The following is a 19,518-nucleotide window of genomic DNA, read 5'->3' on the forward strand; positions in this document are numbered from 1 at the left end:
AACATTTGATTTTTTCCCAAATTCATTTTGCAATTGGATGGGCCCATAAAGGGCATCGTCAAACCTGGAGTCAGCCCTGTACGCAAGAGCAATTTCATGATTGCGCCTCTAAGGAAATCATTCCAAAACATTCCCCACATACTCAAAAGTTACATGGAAAAAGCTAACAGAGAGGTTGGTGAGTATATCACACCTGCTCAGCAAATGCAATTACCACAGTAGCTTCATATAAGAAGATTTAGTAAGGATCATTAATATGTTAATAGACATTCCAAATACTGGAAGGATCAAAGGCGTTAAGATTAAAACAAATCTCAAGGTGATAAACCCTACACATAATACTTCATTGTTAAACCATTTCTAAAAACAACTTTAACACAATTATCACAAGGACAGCAAGATGCCACAGCCATGGATAATGGGGCAGGGGATACCACAATTAAATTCGCTGAACTTCCAGACAGAGTCAAAGTACTTGTACTCTTGTGATTATTTTTTGCCTCAGTAATTGCAACAGTCTTTTATACTCAACAAATAATTAAAGAGAAACTGGATGTATTTTGGACATTGAAGGTATTCAGCTTTAGTGCAATTAAACAACTCAGTCAATTTTTCCTGCTTTGATTCTGCACCTAGACACTGATTCCTGCAGACGCTACTGGCCTTCGCCCTGTAATGGCAGGACTTAAAACAGCAGCACATACCATTTGGGTTAATGATCTGTCATCAATGCAATGCAGCTTGATGGTGCTTATATAATGAGAATTCAGGCTTCATGTCTCCTATCGATCCAGCAGCCACAATAGCATGCTTGACTGTTGTATCTGTAACATTCATGCTGGATTAGATATCCAAGATGCCTGATCTTTAAATGTAAAGCAGAAGGGTTTGGAAGACTAACACAATGCTTGACAGTGAGAGCATTTCTGAAAATACTAAGAAAGAGGGCCAGATATTAAAAACAACAGCAAACACAAAAGGGAAAGAGACAGAGATCATTGCTAAGGCAGTCAGACAGGTTCTCCACTAGCCTTTTATGTCCTGCTGTGTGCTTTCTCATCTGCCTCTATTTACATTTCCCCCCTCCTAGTGGTTGGGGGGGGGACCACTCAGGGTTCACTTCCCTGACAAGGACACCTGCTGCTTGAGAAACCTCAGGATGGTGGGTAGGAGCAATGATGATAAAATTACCTCTACAGCAAGCAGTTCACATATATTTCAGCAAGAGAGGGGTGACATATTAGATGTTTATACCTTTAGAGCTGCCTGGACTTTAAGCTTTACAGCTTTTGGAAATGCACAAACACTCTTTGTAGGAGTGTTGACAACGCTCTTAAGGCGTCTCTGTATTCTAGCTGTTAATCTGTCAAAGGCAAAGCAATAGTGAAGTATTGTAAATGGATTGCCGCACCGAAACAAATAAATGGTCAGTACAAGCTCAATGAGTAATGTTTTTCTCTCAATGGCCCATTCCAAAGATATTCTGGACTAGGTCTTAAATACCAGAAATGGTATAGCTGTTTCTCAACTCCAGGCAGCAGTTGGGGGCTCACACCACTGAACATTCTTCCAGACAAGCGCATAGCTGACTACCTTGCAAGGGCAGGAGTTCTAGCCTGATATTTCCAGCACACTTTATACATGAATGGGTGTTTATTTTTAATGGAAGAAAATCCAATCATGTGAGCCCTAACCAGGAGTCTGGAGTGGCTGCAAACCCAAACCATGTTTCCTTCATCATAAACGACAGGTTGCTATCTCTCCCCCCTCATGTACCAATGTACATATCTTACAAATGAGGACACTTTATGCATCCAGGCATGGTTCCACAAAAGCTTAGTATATCGCAGTATTTCGAGTTTCTAATTTTTGTAAAAATCATCAATCAATTTTGCATTTTTTTAAAAAAAAAGTCCTTAAAAATTTCACCAGGATTTAGTACACATTTCCTCCAATATATACATTTTTGCAGTTTTCACAATACAGTGGTACCTCGGGTTACATACGCTTCAGGTTACAGCAGCTTCAGGTTACAGACTCCGCTAACCCAGAAATAGTACCTCGGGTTAAGAACTTTGCTTCAGGATGAGAACAGAAATCGTGCAGCGGAGGTGTGGCGGCAGCAGGAGGCCCCATTAGCTAAAGTGGTGCTTCAGGTTAAGTACAATTTCAGGTTAAGAACGGACCTCCAGAACGAATTAAGTTCTTAACCTGAGGTACCACTGTAGTATGCATTTCTGTATGTTATTTTCACTAACATATGCATTTACTTACATACATTATTAACCTGAAGCACCACTTTAGCTAATGGGGCCTCCTGCAGCTGCCGCGCCGCCGCAGCACGATTTCTGTTCGCATCCTGAAGCAAAGTTCTTAACCTGAGGTACTATTTCTGCGTTAGCAGAGTCTGTAACCTGAAGCATATGTAACCCGAGGTACCACTGTACTTTCCCCTAACATACACATGTTTTGGTTGGGGAATTGCATCATAAAATTTGGAATGTGAATTTCAAAAAGATAACTTCGTTTTGGTTCAGAAATGGAGGATTTCTCCTGGCCCTAGGTATCTTCTACGACTGGTTGGAGTTGCAGACAGCTGTGAAGCCAAGACACAAAATACAGCAAGATGCCCAGTATCCTGGAGATGCCAACCAATACTGGCAAAACACCTTGTCAAAGCAAAAGTGCAAGACAGCTTATTAAAGAAATTCCAGCTTTCTTTTCGTTTCTTATGATGTCTGTTTAATTATCTCTGAAGTTCAGTTCTGGGATTTTAAAATGCATTTTCAAAGTAGAAGTTAATGAAGGTTAAATTCTAAGTAAGTGGGCCTTTATACCGATTCATTTTGAAATTAAGATGGATAATTAAGAAAGCAGGTAGCTTGTGGCGCTGCGGAAAGTGAATTCTTCCTTCCCTTTATCATAACAGCATTTGCTGAGAGATATCTGTACAGTGTTTCCATTAATCTGTAGATACTACCCACACCGCTTTTAGCCTCTTTCATCACCTGCCTCCACCTCAGCCTCTCTTTTGAAGTTCTTGCTTTTTCAGCAAAAGGGCCATAAAATTACTTTCAGTTCCCACAGTGGAAAGTCAACATGGAAGCTGAATTTTGGTTGAAGCATAGGCATTTCTTCTGCCTTGAATGGGACAATCAGTACTCAGCATGTAAGTTTGTCTGCCCATGGCAGCATTTGCCCTGACGAAAATAGTTTGTTGCATGCTGCTAACCAAATGTTGGGTACAGATTGCCATGCATCTCTCCCCAGGGGAAAGATTATTCCTTCATGTGTATTTCCTGTGTTCAGTGTGCTGCCATTGTATGTATATGTTTGCTATGCACTGGAGTTTTAGTTTAAATCCTCACACAACATATCTGTGGCACAAAATTAATGTTTTTATGTCTAGCTCCTTCTCCTGTTAAGGTACAAATTGAGGTCAAACTGTGAACACCCCCCCAGCAATTAATTCTAGTTATCTGTAGCTGAACAAAAGAGGGTTTCTTTCAATGCCAGTTTTACCCTCCCCCCTTCTTATTCTGCAGTAAATTTAAGACACTGACTTCACTGAAGACCAGGACCCACTTCTGTCAACAGTGAAAGAACATGTTTTCCACAGTCCTAGGCTGAGAACTCAGAAATATGAAAACACCAAAGGCTTTCCTCCAACCTCTTGTACTATTTATAAACCAAATGACTATTATATGTAAGGCAGAGTCATTGCGGACCCACTTGCAGTGACCACTCCCCCAGGAAGCAAGGCCTAACCTATGAAGGTGAACAAACTGGACATGACTTGCTGCTCCAGGGGGACAGGCTTGCCTTGGACTCTATTGAGTGGGAAAGGACCTCCTGATTATCAAGAGTGATGTGTGTAAGTTCCTTATCAATGGCACCTGAGCAGGTTATTTGGAGTCAACATCCACCATACTCCTGGTGGTACACCTGAGACCCCCACTGTCTCCACCATAGCCTACTATCCGAGGACCCTAGCTGGTTCCACATCTGGCTGAGTTGGCTTAACTGACATCATATGTATTTTACATATATTTTAATGAACTGAATATAACATGGGGACGTGCAGAGTGTGTATACGCGCTTAGCTTTTTTATTAGTTGCTATGTGGGGGGAGGGGCATGGCCTAATGCCAAGGCTGGATGGTGAGGGCCAGTTGGCTGCATGATGCTCCCTCACTCACCCACTGACCGTGGCATTGCCGGCCAAGTGAAGAGGCCTCCTGTGCCCAGCTTTGGGAAGAAGGCAGCAGGGCTCCAAGATCCTGTCAGCAGTGCTCCTCCTTCCCTAAGCTGGGCAAATACTTCCCGAGCTTGCGGGGGAAGGTGTGATGCTCTAACAGGGTCCAAGAGCCCCCCTTCCTCGCAAAAAGGTGGTGGTACCATTGGGTACTTCCAGGAAAAAACGCACTGACTAAAGGATGTGATTTAAAGCCCACAATTTTCATAATGTGGTACTGTTTGGGTGATGATACTAATTAAGAATTAAAAATATGAGTTATGTATGTGCTTTGATATGTAAACAAACAAACAAACCTTTATTAACTGGTCCACCAAATGGTCTACAAAAAAAGAAGTTTGAGAGCTATCAGCCTAGAGTTTGTTTTTTTACTTAGGTGGAGAGCAAAATCCAACAGGACTAATATAGCTACAGGCTACTCAGGATTCTTTTAAGAACAACATTCTGTTAAATGTAATGAAGTCTTCCCCATCAAAGTATCAATTTAAAAGCTCTTCAGAGAGAGGGAGAGTAATAAAAAGCATACACAGAAAAGCAATGCATAGTGATATTTGCAGGCAAAAATATGAAGAAGAGTTGAGAAAAAGGGTTCTAACGTAAATGTAGCAAATGAATGCAAATGCCACTGCTTTGACAAATATATGAATGTTACATCTAAGCAAAATACATGAATTTAATTAAGAACTTGAAACTTCTAATGTTTTCAATCCTCTAAAGAAACTCTTCTATGTCCAAACTGAGGAAATTAGGCAAGCTGTTTTCTATTGTACAGAGATGTTCACCATTGGGATATACGAAAGGAAACATACCCATAACCTCTGATTCCTTGCAAAGATGGAAGCCAGTTGCATCATTTTCCTCTGTCACTCCTAAACTGTATGCATTATAGTTTGATGAAAGCTGAAGCTTGTAACTTAAGGCCTTGGAAGCTAGAGATAACTCCTTTCTCTATGCTGGGCTGCATGTATGTAGACCACCACACCCACTCTGGCAACACTAATAAGTCACTACAGCCCTGTGGAAAGCAGGGTTCAGATTTTATGCTTTTTTGTCTAGTTTTTTTACATATTTAAAATATTTATATCCAGCTTTTCTATTTTGAACTATCAAAAGTGCATTAATAAATCCATAGACATCTGCAACTGGAACAATCCCAAAGCACCGTATTTTTTGCTCTATAAGACGCACCATACCATAAGATGCACCTGTTTTTTGGAGGAGGAAAACAAGAAAAAAATATATTCTGAATCCCAGAAGCCAGAACAGCAAGAGGGATCGCTGCACAGCGAAAGCAGTGATCCCTCTTGCTGTTCTGGCTTCTGGGATAGCTGCGCAGCCTGTATTCACTCCATAAGACGCACACACATTTTTCCTTACTTTTTAGGAGGGAAAAAGTGAGTCTTATAGAGCAAAAAATACAGTAGTTAAGAACAAATAGATCACAAAAAGTAGCAGCTAAATTACAGATCGCTCCAGTCATAAGTGAAAACAAAATGAAAATGTATTAATATCAAGCCTGAATGTTGGTGCCTCACAAACCCAACTGGGGAGGAAATTCCAGAAATGTGGAACCATCACTGAAAATTATCTGTGGTCTCCAACCACCACGGAGAATAGCATCTAAAGGAGAGCTTCCAAACACACATTTTAGAGGCCAAGGCAAGTTCATATGGGAGGTGGTGGTGGTGATTTGCTTAGTATATCACTGCACAGAATCTGTGTACCTGTTTACATGGTGTGATATTTCAACTAGCCTTCACTTATATTGCTGAGATACCACAACATTGTGCACTAAATAGCTCCGCATGAGAGGAGGAACTTCCCCCATTAAAAATGCCTCATTAAAAATGTTGGCATTGGCTTTTTGGCATAAACAGTGTAGCATTGTTACAGAAACTGTTTTCGGCTGTTTTATCTGCTATATAATTAATTGCTTCTTACTCCCAGATTTGTTTGTGAAGGAGAACAGCAGAAAAGCTTACACAACAACAAATGCAGGTCCCAAGTCCATTGTACCCAGTCTCTTTACTCAGAAAGGAAATAGGTGTATGTCCCATGGCTATCCACTGGGCTCTGTCCAGGTTTAGTTTGTTCACCTTGACAATCCACCCTTTCCATCCATCAGCTGACCTTTCTAGCTATGTAAACCAAGAACACACTTCCACTATCACTGGCATTCTGGGAGACACATAAGTTAAGCAAGATGCAGGCTCCGAACAACAGAGTAACATCATTTGAGAAATATATCTACCTTCCTTAATAGCTACAAACACATTGAAAGTTTGTGATAAATGACTAGTGTGGCAGCTTTGAGGGTCAGCAAATTGGAAATCCAAGGGAACGGAAAATGAAAGAGCTGCCTTTGAAATACTGTCCAGTACTAGAAAAGACAATTTAGGGTGAGTGCAAGGTATCCTTAGCTGAACTGATAAGCTCCCTTCCTCCTGTACAGTGCTCAATTATTTTTTGATGGTTAGGAAAAAATTTTCCTGAAAATATAATGAATGATTTTATTCTCTCTCTGGAGACTTTCTTCTCCAGGGCTCAGCTTAATGTGGGGGGTGGGAGGAGAAATGTAAAAACTGGAGAGAAGATTAAAGGAAAGCCATATGAAGAGAACAAGGTATTTCTGGTGAACTGTAGTCCTTGAAAGAAGCTAGTCAATTACACTGGAGAGCAACAGGAGGACATATTTTAGAGCTGATTGCCCCATGTCATCAAATGACATCAGTAATAGATGTATAAAATCACAACAAAAAAATTATAAGGATATCAATATACATCTCAGCCTCACGTTTTTGCTTTGTCTGATTTGATGGTGAAAACTGTATTGGTGAGAATTTACAAAGTGAAAACAAGAAATGCTTGTCTGTTTTTTCTCTTAATTACCCCAATATTTTTGTGCAGGTAAACCCTGCCTTGTCGTGGATGTTTAAACCTTGGCATTGCCTTCAAATAAGGAAATATGGAGGAAAACAGGATTTTAGCAGAATTACCCAAAGTGAGAGACAGGCAGCAGGAAAGAATATTGGTCTGAAATCTGTTTCATTGTAGGATGCTATCATAAAACGTATTTTGAAGGCCAAGCTACTTTCTGCCATTTACGTAGGAGGCAAAGCTAATACAAAGGAACCTAAAATCATAGCAGTCAAGAAAATTATGGCTCTGACTCACATAGAGCTTTTTAAAGGTCACTTTAAAAACAGTGGGGCACCAGATTGACACCAAGTGGTCTTGTTTTTTCACACACCCCTAACAGCAACGCTTGTCTATTCCCCTAGTTTGTTTTGTGATGCTGCTTTACGTTGCTACATTTAATGCTTTGCTTCAGGCAGAGTCTTGCACTGAGTGGGTTAAGGTACCCTGCAATAAAACTTAGCAAGGGCTTTCTTAGCTCTGATCACATTAAATCAGCCAGCAGGAGAGAGAAAAGAAAGCACATCTTCATATAAACACAAGATTTAAAGAATTCCGTGTCATAGTAAATGGCTATGGTTACTACTTTCTATTGCTTCTCTGGGTTGGCATGTTTGCTATCAGTCAATCCCTGAGTCCAATCCCTGTAGCATCTTTTTCATCTGTGGAGACCCTGGACTTAGCATCACCTGCCAGGGGCCATAAGAGACTGACACTCTTGCCCTCAACACACACAAACCCAGCATATTCCCGATAATATTCTAATGTAGTACAGATTTGAAAGTTGTTTTGTGTGCCAATTGCATGTGGAATAAAGTAACTAGCATTGAAACATTGAAAAAGTGGCTTTTAAGAGAGATTCAATGGGTAGGTCTTAACAACTGTAAGACATGTTGGCTTGATTAAACCTCCAGGTTCAGAGGCAATAAGCCTCTCAGCACCAGCTGGAGAAATTTGCCAACATTCGCAAATAATCAGGCACTATTGGACTGTGAGGAACCTGTGGCCCTCTATGTATTGTTGGACTACAACTCCCTTTAGTTCCACCCCTCAAGGACTAAAGGTCAAGTACAATGAGAGCTGTAATCCAATAACACCTGAAGTTTTCTAGGTTCCCCATACCTGGCCTAATGAACCTTAAGACAAGGTGTTCCATGCATTAATCCATTTTCACACTACAGAAAAGGTCCAGTTACATATGGAATTCCATTGTCCTTCCAGTTTGTAGGAAAAATTCACTGGCATTATGTGCTCTACTCACAAGGAAGGAGCAGCAAAGATCTCCCTGTCTCATCGGATTGTAGGAATCTTGCTTTTGACAATTTTGCACAGCTAGAAGAAGTTACTCTTAACTACTGGCAGTTTCTCTTTTGTGGCTTTAGGGGTGAGTGGATGCTTGCAATTCTCCAGACTGGAATTGAATCTAAGCAGAAGAATTCAGGAGCTTGCATTCCTCCCTTTGAATCAAGATTTTATGACTTCTGAGACTGAAGCTATAAAGACATTTGCCAGCACCTGTAGAGTCATTTGCCGTGTAAGTATACATATACTAGATAGCATTATAATTCTTATATTTAACTGTTTCAGCTTGGTTTCTTGTTGTTGTTCCTAGAGAAAGAAATCCTGCAAAATTTAGTAAAAGTCTTTATCAAAAGCTTTCTTGTTGTTCAGATAAAAGACATGGCGTGTTTAAATTGATGCATCTTGACTTGAGTGCGATGAAAACTCGTGTTTCATTACACTCATTGCTTCACAAACCTGCTGCTTAGAGCTGGAAGGAACTGAAACCTAAACCTATCATTAGTAATTGTAAAATACAGGAATCAATCTAAACCAAGATGAATACTTAAATTCTGTACAGTATGGAATGCATTCAATCATGCCCTTCAGCATAGTGCTGCTTATGATTTAAGTGTCCAAATATTTATATATAATAAATTCGTAATGGCTGCACAGATTTCCCAGTTTGCACAGATGTAACATTCTTCTCACTGTAAATCCTCTTCTGTAGCTCTGGATGAAATTTGTTTTGAAAACAGCAGATATCAAAGAATAAATTACTCTTACTGAAATAAATCTGTATTTCACGGTCGGAGGCATTAATGCTTCCGAATACCAGTTGCTGGAAACTGCAGCAGGGGAGAGTGGTCCTGTGCTTGGATCCCGCTTGCGGGTTCCCCCACAGGTATCTGATTGGACACTGTGAGAACAAGACATTGGCCTGGACAGGTCCTTGGCCTGATCCAACAAACTCATCTTATATAGCTGATTGGTGGCCGAGTTATTTCGTCAGAGTATGACACAAAAAGGCATAGGCAGTCACTGACTACATCTGACCCCTGGATAAAAAAATTTGGTTTTGCTTCTTTGGAAAGTCTTTCATGAGCACTGAGAGCACAAAAGTGTCTCCAAACAATACCCTGTTGTTGTTTTTTGACACAGACATCAGCATAGCTGGAGAGACCTTTACATTTTTGCCAATTCCTTAATGGTGTCTCTCCCCCACTTGTGACTCATCAGCATGACTTCCAGGTGGCCACAAGCACTGGAAGTCATAACACATGCAATTTTAAACTTCAACACACAGTTTGACAGTTTGGACACATTATGATGAGCCCTTGAGGAAAAGGGGATCCATGCTTTTGCTCCAAGACTTGCTTCTTGTCTTATTCCAGTGACACCTTTTTAAAAATAAAAAATAAAAATGTATTCTGCAATTTAACTCCCCGCCCCCACAGTTTTAGGTAAGCAGAGTGGACCACAGATCACCATTAGCCCAGTCTCTATTATCAATCCCCAAGTAAAATTTACAACCACATAGGGACCTAACAAACACCTTCTTCATCAGTTCAGGAAGCTGAGGAAACCAAAACATAATTGCTCTCTGATGAAGCAGTGTGCACAGCAGGCATTCCTGAGCAGCTCGGTTCGATCGTTAAAGGATCTCCAGCTGGGAGGAGGATGGATGGAAGCCTGCATGATGAAGCAAGCTTTTCCGCTGTTCAGTGGAGTTTAATCTTAGTGCCTCAGCATTTCCCAATTTTATATAAACAGGCCGAAGAAACACAATCTCCCCTGTTCCCTTGAAAGTTTTATGCCTCAGCCATCATAGCAACTAATGATAAGTAAAAAGTTTAAGGTCATGAGCTCAAATATTTGCAAGAAGGTTGACAATCTGTAGGTAACCCTACAAACAAGGGATAATCCTTTTGTTATCTCAGCAACAGTAAGAAATCTCCATGCCAGTGATCACTGAGATCAGGTGTCCCAATGCTTCCCCCCCCCCATGGAAGCTGCCCCAGCCATTCCGTTGGCTAGGGCCCACTCCCAGGGAAGCCCTGTCCCTCTCCCCTTAAAAACAAATTAACTAATTTAGAAAAGGCTAGACTTAGAGCACTGAGTCATGCAACTGAGTCATTTTTCTTTGATTTTCACTTGAACTGATTTTCTGTTTGGATGTTTCTGGATCCTATATCCTGGACATAATACTGGTGCCTTCTAACATATATTTTATACATGGTAAAAACCCTTTGGTTCTTCTGAGCATCTGATTGATGTGTTCTTTACTGTTTCTTCTGGGAAACTGTACTGAATTTTTAGGTGATGTGTTGCTTCTTATGGTCACTGAGCCATGTTTAACAATGGATGTAGAAAAGGTGGGCTATACATGTGACGGTAGCCATTGGGTCTCAAACTCTCAATGAGTTAGGGACTTTCCTTGCATCCAAAGACAGGCTCTGGTGGATTAAGTGGATGAGAGCAATAATGGGTCTAACAGTTCAAGGTGGTTTCTGCATGGCTGTAGAGGGAAGTGAGGGGCAGGTGGGGCTCATCAACCTGGGAAGGTAGCCCATCTAGAAGAAGGAAAACTCTGACCTCAAACCTCCACTGCCTTGCAGAATATATTTGAGAGAATCAAAGGCTAAGGAATAAACCCTACAGAAGTCCAGAGTGGAATTTGTAAGATGGCTGGATGGCATCTTGTATGCCTCCTTCCAGCAACTCCTGCTGCCAAACGTATTGTTCTGCTTTCCTTTGGATCTGCATTTACATTGCCCAGGCTTGTGCCCTGGAGAGGCCACTTCGGAGTTGCTAACACAGCAAAAAAACATGGGAGGCAGCAGTTATTACCAGTCCCTGCAACCACAGCAGGTGCTGTGATTCTCCAGCAATATGACTTCACCCCTGATGGTGCACTCCATTGTCTCTCAAGATAGACAGATACCAACAACAAATAAATAATAACTAGTAAAACTTTCAGTATTGTTCAATACCTGTTCAACTTGATGTGAGCTTTAAACAAAAGGCCTGTTAATAATAGACCACATCTTACTCATTGCCTCCACAAAAACATTGTTATGCATCCTATAGTAACACTTCAGCCAGAAAAATTACTGACTTGGTGCTTACAAAGTAAATGATTCAAACTGATATCTGTAAAATAATTTCTTAGGATCAAAACATTTGGATTGATTCCTTTGGAATCCCAGTGTGACATACATATTAGCCCATGCTCAGACTAGACAGTGGCACTGCACCATGTCTCTGATAGGTGCCAAAGGAATTTGCAAGGAATTTAATTTTGGCAGGACAATCAACTTTAGTATTAACAAAGTGCACATTAGTCAAGTACATCCAGGTGAACCATGTTACTAGATGAGATATCTCTGGTATCTGTGGATACATTCCTTTCCCTTGACACTTTCTCTTTTCACAATACTCCTCTGCACTCATATGTTCTCCCTTTCCTCTTGTGCTCCACCATGAAGCTCCATTTATAGATCCCCTTCGCAGGATACCTCTTTCATACCTGTTGCCATACTGAGAACACCGAGGAAGATTTGAGTGAGGGAAGGTCCATGGCTAAACCACTGAAATGTGCACATGCCAGCTCTTCTAAATCAGGCCATAGCCCTGGCTACTTCAATACAAAAAAATCCATCCCCGCTCCCCGCATAGTGGATGAAAACAGAATTATCCTTGCTTTTTTCTCAACCCAGTTTTGAACAACCACTCACCTTAGCACATGTGTAGATCCATTTATAGTAGTAGTGGAACAAGGGACTGTTTGTCCTAAGATGGAAGGCCTTCGGTATCGTTCATCACCGCAACACAGGATGATGAGGAAGGCACGTCTGAAAGACTTGTTCAAGAACGCATAAAGGAAGGGATTCAATCCTGAATTGATGTATCCCAGCCACAAAAAAGCAGTCCATATCTTTGCAGGCACTGCATAATCTATGAAAGGGTCTATTACATTTGTGATGAAGAATGGTGCCCAGCATAAGCAGAAACACCCCATGATTATACAGAGGGTCTTGGCTGCTTTAGTTTCAGTCTTCATACGGTGAGTGCTGTGCTGGTCAGGGTGGTGTGGCCTCCCATCTGTTGGGGCCCCTGCACGCTGAAGACTCTGTATCTGATGAGCATGCTCCCTGGCTGTAATGTATATCCGGTAGTAGGCTAGCACCATTAGCAGAAATGGAATGTAGAAGGCAACCACAGAGCAGGTGATAGCATAGGGCTTGTTGACCATAAATATGCAGTAAGTTGAGTTGGACATACTGTTGAATTGCTTTTTCTCTACCTGAGGGAGATGAACAAAAAAAGCAAAGAAAGACAAGGACATATTATAGCTTCTCTGGTCATTAATTGTCTTCTCTTTGCTTCATTTGCCCATGTGTGGAATGAAAAACAACACTGCTGAGAATCTGGAACTTTCCCTACCAACCCTTGTACCCATTTCTCATTTCCCAGTTATTCCATGTCTTTTGCGTAACCGGCAGAACCCACACTTTGGAACTCCCTGCCTATTGACACCAGGCAGGCACCTTTAGCCGGTACTCTTTTCATTTTTGTTTAGGCAAGCCTATCCAGACATGTAAAATGTTGGCGTGTGTTTTAATAATTGATTTTAAATATTTTTGAATGTTTAAAGTACTTGTTTCAAACTTTTTTTACTGATCATTTTATTTCTTTATTCTGTTTGTAAACCACTTCTATCAATCAAATGGGAAATATTGGGAAATAAAATTAATATAGTTATTAATTGACCTATTGAATATTTTTTTCTCCATTTCTATTATCTTCCTTGAATGTTTTATGTTTATCATACAGTGAAGAAAATGTTTATTCTCTGACATTTAAATATCAGGATGAGTCGCAATTCAAAATGTAATGGAACCTTTTTGGGGATGGACGATTACACAATGCCCAAATCTTCTTGTTATTGCTGAATCAATGCCCATACTGCAGATACTATATTGCACATGTGTGTATAGACGCATAGTAGAGGAACGAAGGAATGTTAATTACTGATAGGCTGCTAAAGAAAATAATTCCATCAGTGGAATCTTACAAAATTGTGGCACCAGGCCTATTGCAATGGCTGCGACTGCTTGACTGCATAGAACATTCCTCTGCCTGCCCATCATCCCCTGCTAGTACTGATTGTGAGAGGCAGGGTGATGAAAAACCCCATCTCTTTCTTGACAGTTGTAGTAGTTCATGGTTGTAAATTAAATGGAGCATGAACTGAAAGCAGTTTTCAGAAAGTATCAAGTCTGAGTCTCATGGAAAGAGTTGCCAACTGTCCCTCATGCTAGGCTGACAGCAAACTTACTAGATGGTAAGGAGGATCAATTTAAAGAACTGTTATTATGAATGGTGGCATGTTGTCAACGTACAGAAGTAAAAACAGCATTCACTGGAAGGAAGTCAATGGAGGGGGGGGGGGAATAGATAGAAGTAGAAAAGGTTCTGTCACAACATGTTAGCCAAAGGGTTCTGAAGGTATCATAGATGTCACTGTGATCTGTCAATAACTCAGTATCCCTGTCAGACCACAGCAGATATTCAGACTGAGCGTGTAATCATTAATGTCTCCTTCAAGGACATTCATGGAATTGTAGAGTTGGAAGGGACCCCAGGGATCATCTAGTCGGGGTCCCTTCCACTGTGGGGCCTAAATCATAGCATGCAAAGTGCTGATCTCACTACACATTTAAATATTTCCTTTACCTTCTTCCTAATGGTTCGTAATGTCCAACTTTATGTCCCACAGTCCAATAAAAAGCTTCTAAATCCAGACATTATGTACTTCAGCAACATGACTAGTTCTCCCAGTTGCCTTTGTGGACCTGGCCCACTGGGCTGAGAGGATCCAAGGTTATGAGAGGATTCCAGATTATGTTTCCAGATAAGGGAGATATATCTGCTAGGGTAGACTTAAATCTATCTTTTGACAATCAGGATAATACTAAACAAAATGTGGGTGTAAATAAAGATCTGGGTGGCTGCTTTTCTTATTAAAATGCGACTTTGAAAAGCAGAAAATTGGAAGATAAAAGGGAGGGGAAAGCGCTGACTAGCCTTTCTACTGCTTTTCTGAAGTAACTGTCGTGCAGATATGCTTCTTCCCTATGAATTCAAGACAGGTGTTTACCTTTGCAAGCACACACCTGGAATTCCACATAGCACCATATGTATGTAGAAGTGATTCAGAGGGAGCCACTATAGCAGCCTTTCCCAACCTGTGGGTCCCCAGATATTGTTGAACTACAACTCCCATCACCCCTAGCTAGCAAGGCCAGAGATCAGGGATGATGGGAGTTGTAGCCCAACAACATCTGGGGACCCACAGGTTGAGAACCGCTGCACTATAGAAAAGTGATTATCAGAAGAAGGTTTACGCATTCCCCCCCTACAGCACTTAGCTGCTTCCAATTGCTTGTTCTCAAAACTACTTCTAACTAACAAACAAAAGTGGTCCATCAGGGTTTTGCTATACTAGATTCATGCAATATTTATTTCAGCCCTAAAAAGTTGTGAATGAAGTACAGATCATCAATCACTTTGTAATGACTCAGTGCAAGGGACTCAGGATGAACTGCAACTTTACAGGAACTTCCATTTCTAGGATTCCATGAGCAGGACTTCATTCTCTTTAAATTCACAGTAATGATATTTCATAGACTCACAGGATATTTTTGGAGGCTATCTAGAACCAACTCTGTCAACTTTAGCTACGAGTGGAACAAGTGAATTGAGAGAATGATAAAATATTCAGATCACAAATGGAAAAGAATAGTGATGAATTCTAGAGTGTGCACAAAGGTTAGAGTCATTTCAGTAAAATAAAATGGCAGGTGGGGTTCAGATTTCCACGGGAAGGTGATAAATTCCTAGGCACAGCAGCCAACACTATGACAGAAGTGAAATTGCCTTTCTGACCCTAAGTTTGGTAATAAAAATGGTCTGGAAGCAATTTTGAACTTCTCTTTCAATCTTCTTGGGTGAAACTGTATGCTATTTAAAAGGGATGAGGGATTTTGGTCAGTACAAGACCTGCTCATACAGAATTGAACTTCACACCAGACAACTAGGATCTACTCACCAAGTCCATGATGCCAATGCTATTCCATCCTTGCATTATAGGGAGAAAAGAAATAAACATTGGGATTACCCAGCAGCCACCCAGCATTACAGCAATGCGCAGTGGTGTCATCTTATTCCTATAAACCAGCGGCTGGCAGCAGATAGCATAGTACCTTAAAGAGGAAAGAAAAAAGAATTAATGGAAACAAGGAACCACACATTCTTCAGCCAGTCCCATCTTTTCAAATCTGTGAAATTTAAGCATTGGCTTCCAGCAATTTGCTGAGAAGCACAGGGGAGCAAGTCTAATGCTTCTCTCATCTGTGCAGAAATATGTGAAATTGTACAATCCTGGCTATTCGTATTATTATTAATACAGTATCATCAGTGTACACAACACTGTGCAATAAACTGATGTAAAAGCTAAAGCTCACATATAGCCAACCTGTGTATAGAAGATTGCTTAGCATTAAAACTGTTAATATTTGGTAAACTGAGAAACAGCTGTCGTTATCTGAAGAACAGGAAAGCAAGATTTTGAGGACGATTCTAATGACCCTTGCATCTGACACAGATTTCCCCTCCTGCTGATATTTATGCTAATGAGCTTAAAGGTCTGCATAGGTGGTCACGTACTAGTAGATCATATCCAACAATAAGCACAGCTTCTTAGTATTTATGGATAGATAGGAAAAGCAGATAAAGCTGAGTAGCCTTTTTAGTAGAAAGCCAGCAAAAATCCTAATGTATCAAACTAACTTTTAAGCGGGAAGAAAGTAACCCTTCCCTTTTTTACATTTTTACCAATTTTTACAATAATTTCTATGCTATTTCATTTAAAACACAAGGAACACTATGCCATCTTGAAATATCTTAAAATAGCTTTTTCTAATCTCTATAAATTATAGATTATTATAACTTGTTCAAACGCACATAGATATTCTAACAGAATGTTGAACATTTTTATGGAAGATTTATTTTTGCTTATTGCCAAAACCGTTTCTCAATCATTCTTCCAATCCTCATTGGTGAATTTTCCCATTATAAGAATAGTTAATTTTGTCCAATAGTTAATGTTTTCCCACGTCTGAAGAGACCCCTACAGGAGAGTGCTGGATAAAGCTGGCTGCTGTGCTAGCAGGAAATGGGCATTTTGCAGAGAATATTTATGCAGAATATAGAGTGTTTTCTCTCTGCATCAAGAGAGTAAAGGAACATGATTAGATATAGAAAGAGAAATGAAAGGACCGCAAATTCCCCTGGCAATTAACACATTGAATCAGAAGTAGCAAAATGATATGGAAATATTTCCAGATGATATTCAATTAACCACAATGAAGGAGACAGTTCAGCCAGGCAGTTCTGCTGCACAGGTTTATCAATTTCTATCATTTGCAGCTGACAGTATCACTTTTAGTTAAACAAACTATTAAGCAATAGTTTATTCTATGAAAGGGACATCTTGAGATTTGAACCTTCTTGCCGCTTAAATTTCAATATTTGTAAGTCTCCGTTCATTCACAATTCTATCCTCATTCAAAAACCTACAACATGCACACTCACACACATCAAGAACAGACTTCCAGCCACAGAATGTGCTCTCCTCCTCACCCCTGCCTTGCAACACCCCCTGCCATGCACACTGGGAATGTCAGAAGATTTCATTGCAGACTACCATAAATGCGAGAGAGAGAGAGAGAGAGAGAGAGAGAGAGAGAGAGAGAGAGAGAGGCCCCAATCTGTTCCACTGAACCAGTCCTCAGAACGGACCACAGATCTGTGAACTAAACCTTTCTGACAGCTGGTTAGACCATGGTACTTATGAGATGATCTGAAGGCTTACTCTATTTTTCTTCTTCTAATTTTAACACTCCAAATCTGCTTGGGGCAGCATCTATGTGTGTCAATTGCTGCATAACTGTGCATACTTTAAGACATCCACATTCAGAACCAGGATGGAAAGGATTTCTCCATCCCTATCATACACCCTTTAAATCTGCTCCAGAGGGTTAGGGGATAAGAGGAAAGTGTCGATGCACAAGCAGAAGTCAACTCTTGCAGCACTGAATATAGCCCCAGGCTGCACTAGGTTTACACAAGCTAATTGGAGCACCAAGGAGCTCCCTATATTTCTATCTGGAATGGTTTGATAAATTTCCTGCAAATACCTTGGAAAAATTAAAAATTAATGTCCACATTAAAAAAATCATGTTCAGACAAGTTATTGAACCATAATGCTGCTATTACTAATTGCTCTCTGGTGATTTTTTTAAAAAGAAAGTTGATAAGCTGTTGTTTTAAGGATTACACAATTTTATGAATTTTATATATACTTATTTGATTTTGTAAAACTGCCTTATGCCATATGGAAAGGGAGGTATATAAATAATATAAAGTGAAAGATTCCAAGAAATATATTTTACCCTGAAGGATCAAACATGCTTCTATATTCTCACATGCTGCCCACTTACAAGAAGCAAGAAATTCCAGTGGCAGCACATTCCAGATTTTAGCTTCCTCTGTAGGGAAGTGCACTGAATATTTATGGCACTTTAAAACACTTGCTTTATTTACAGATATACAAGTAGATGCAAGTAGGATGCACTCCTACCAGGTAGCACGTTTACTACATCCCTATCAGGTACCAGAGATAGATGGTACCTTCAGGTCTGTCTCAGCCTTAAACCTGCATGCATGAACACACAAGCATCCACACCCTCACCTGCCCTGCCTTTAGCCTGGGAGCTTCCACTAACCCCAACAGCTATCCAATTAAACACACAGCATGGCAAATGGTCAGGGATAATGGGAGCTGTAGTCTAAAAATATCTGGAGGGTACCACAATGGCTATCCCTGCCATAAACCCACGTTTCCCATCTCCCCATATACTAGCAAAAAAGGGGATTGGACAAATTCTTGGAGGAAAAGGCTATTGACAGTTACAAGTCATGCTGGATAGCAAATCGTCACAACTTGTAAGGTTGCGGTTATGCATTGGTTATAAATTGGTGGAGGAGGGGTTAGGATAGGCTGGGCCTGCCCCTCCATGGTTGCTGCGGAAAGGGAATACCGTTAAAGGAATCCTGGGGCTTGCCATCTTTTTGTCCAATCCCTGGAATGGGACTAGGGCCGGCAAGCCTTCGGGGAGCATGCGGGTGAGAATTGAGGGTCTGTGACTCAGCTCCAATTCTCCCCAACTTGTTTTCCCGCACTGTATTTCGGTGGTGCCCGGAAGTCAGTTCTGTCCCCAGGCGGGGGGACAGATAGTCTTAACCAATGCCTAAACAACCACTCACGGTTTTGTATTTAAATAAAGTTGTGGCCAAAATTATGCTAAAAACCTTAAACAAAAAATTAAGTGTGCATTGTGAGTTATTTGGGGGGTGGCTTGGGGACCTCGACACGCAACACAAGGGAAGTTTCCCCCCCTGCACAACCAAGTATGATTCATCCAGGCATCTAAGACACAGATATCACTGGCATTGCACTAGAGCTGACAGCAAAGTTCTGCATGAGCCGGTGTCACATGGAACCTGTTGTCTCCTGGGGATCCTCTCGACAGAAGCGCTTCTACACTTTACCTTTTCTACTATGCTAACACTTGTTCCCTTGCAGGCTTCTGCCATCAAGAGTTCTCATATGAGATCCTGTCTTTTCAAATTATTTTACAGGAACGCATATCTTTCTGCAGAACCCACAATGTCTAAATGTTAGCATTCTCTTTGGGAAGAGGAGGGGGAGGGTTCTGTTTGTGTCTTTAGATATAGGCAGGAGGTGTTGATTTATGATAATATATTGTATCTATGCTCATTGCTGCCTTTGCAAAAACCCTCCAGGCTGCAGCTAGCCGAGGAATGAGGCAGGCTGCTCAGGTGAGGCAGCAGCTGAAATACGAATTCGTCTTATAAGCAGAGGACAAGAAGCAAAAAACAGTGTCTTGTTTAGAATAGACCAGGAAACTTACAAAGCCA

At 40.8% G+C, this 19,518-nt stretch overlaps 1 protein-coding gene across 9 annotated transcripts in view; it reads right to left on the minus strand.

The window, feature by feature from the left end:
• HTR4 (5-hydroxytryptamine receptor 4) overlaps nucleotides 1–19,518 on the minus strand; it is a 168,824-nt gene that overhangs the window by 45,754 nt on the left and 103,552 nt on the right. For all 9 annotated transcript variants that reach the window (XR_014520688.1, XM_083482501.1, XM_083482506.1 and 6 more), the window contains 2 exons: nucleotides 15,566–15,719; nucleotides 12,189–12,757 (listed from right to left, as the gene is read on the minus strand). Coding sequence is in view for 8 of the 9 variants with exons in the window: in XM_083482501.1 (XP_083338627.1) it covers nucleotides 12,189–12,757; nucleotides 15,566–15,719 (723 nt within the window). In the remaining variant the exon portion in view is untranslated. The remainder of the gene's footprint in view (nucleotides 1–12,188; nucleotides 12,758–15,565; nucleotides 15,720–19,518) is intronic.

This window comes from Podarcis liolepis (genome assembly GCF_965112155.1).
Source record: "Podarcis liolepis genome assembly, chromosome: 2".
NCBI lineage: Eukaryota > Metazoa > Chordata > Lepidosauria > Squamata > Lacertidae > Podarcis > Podarcis liolepis.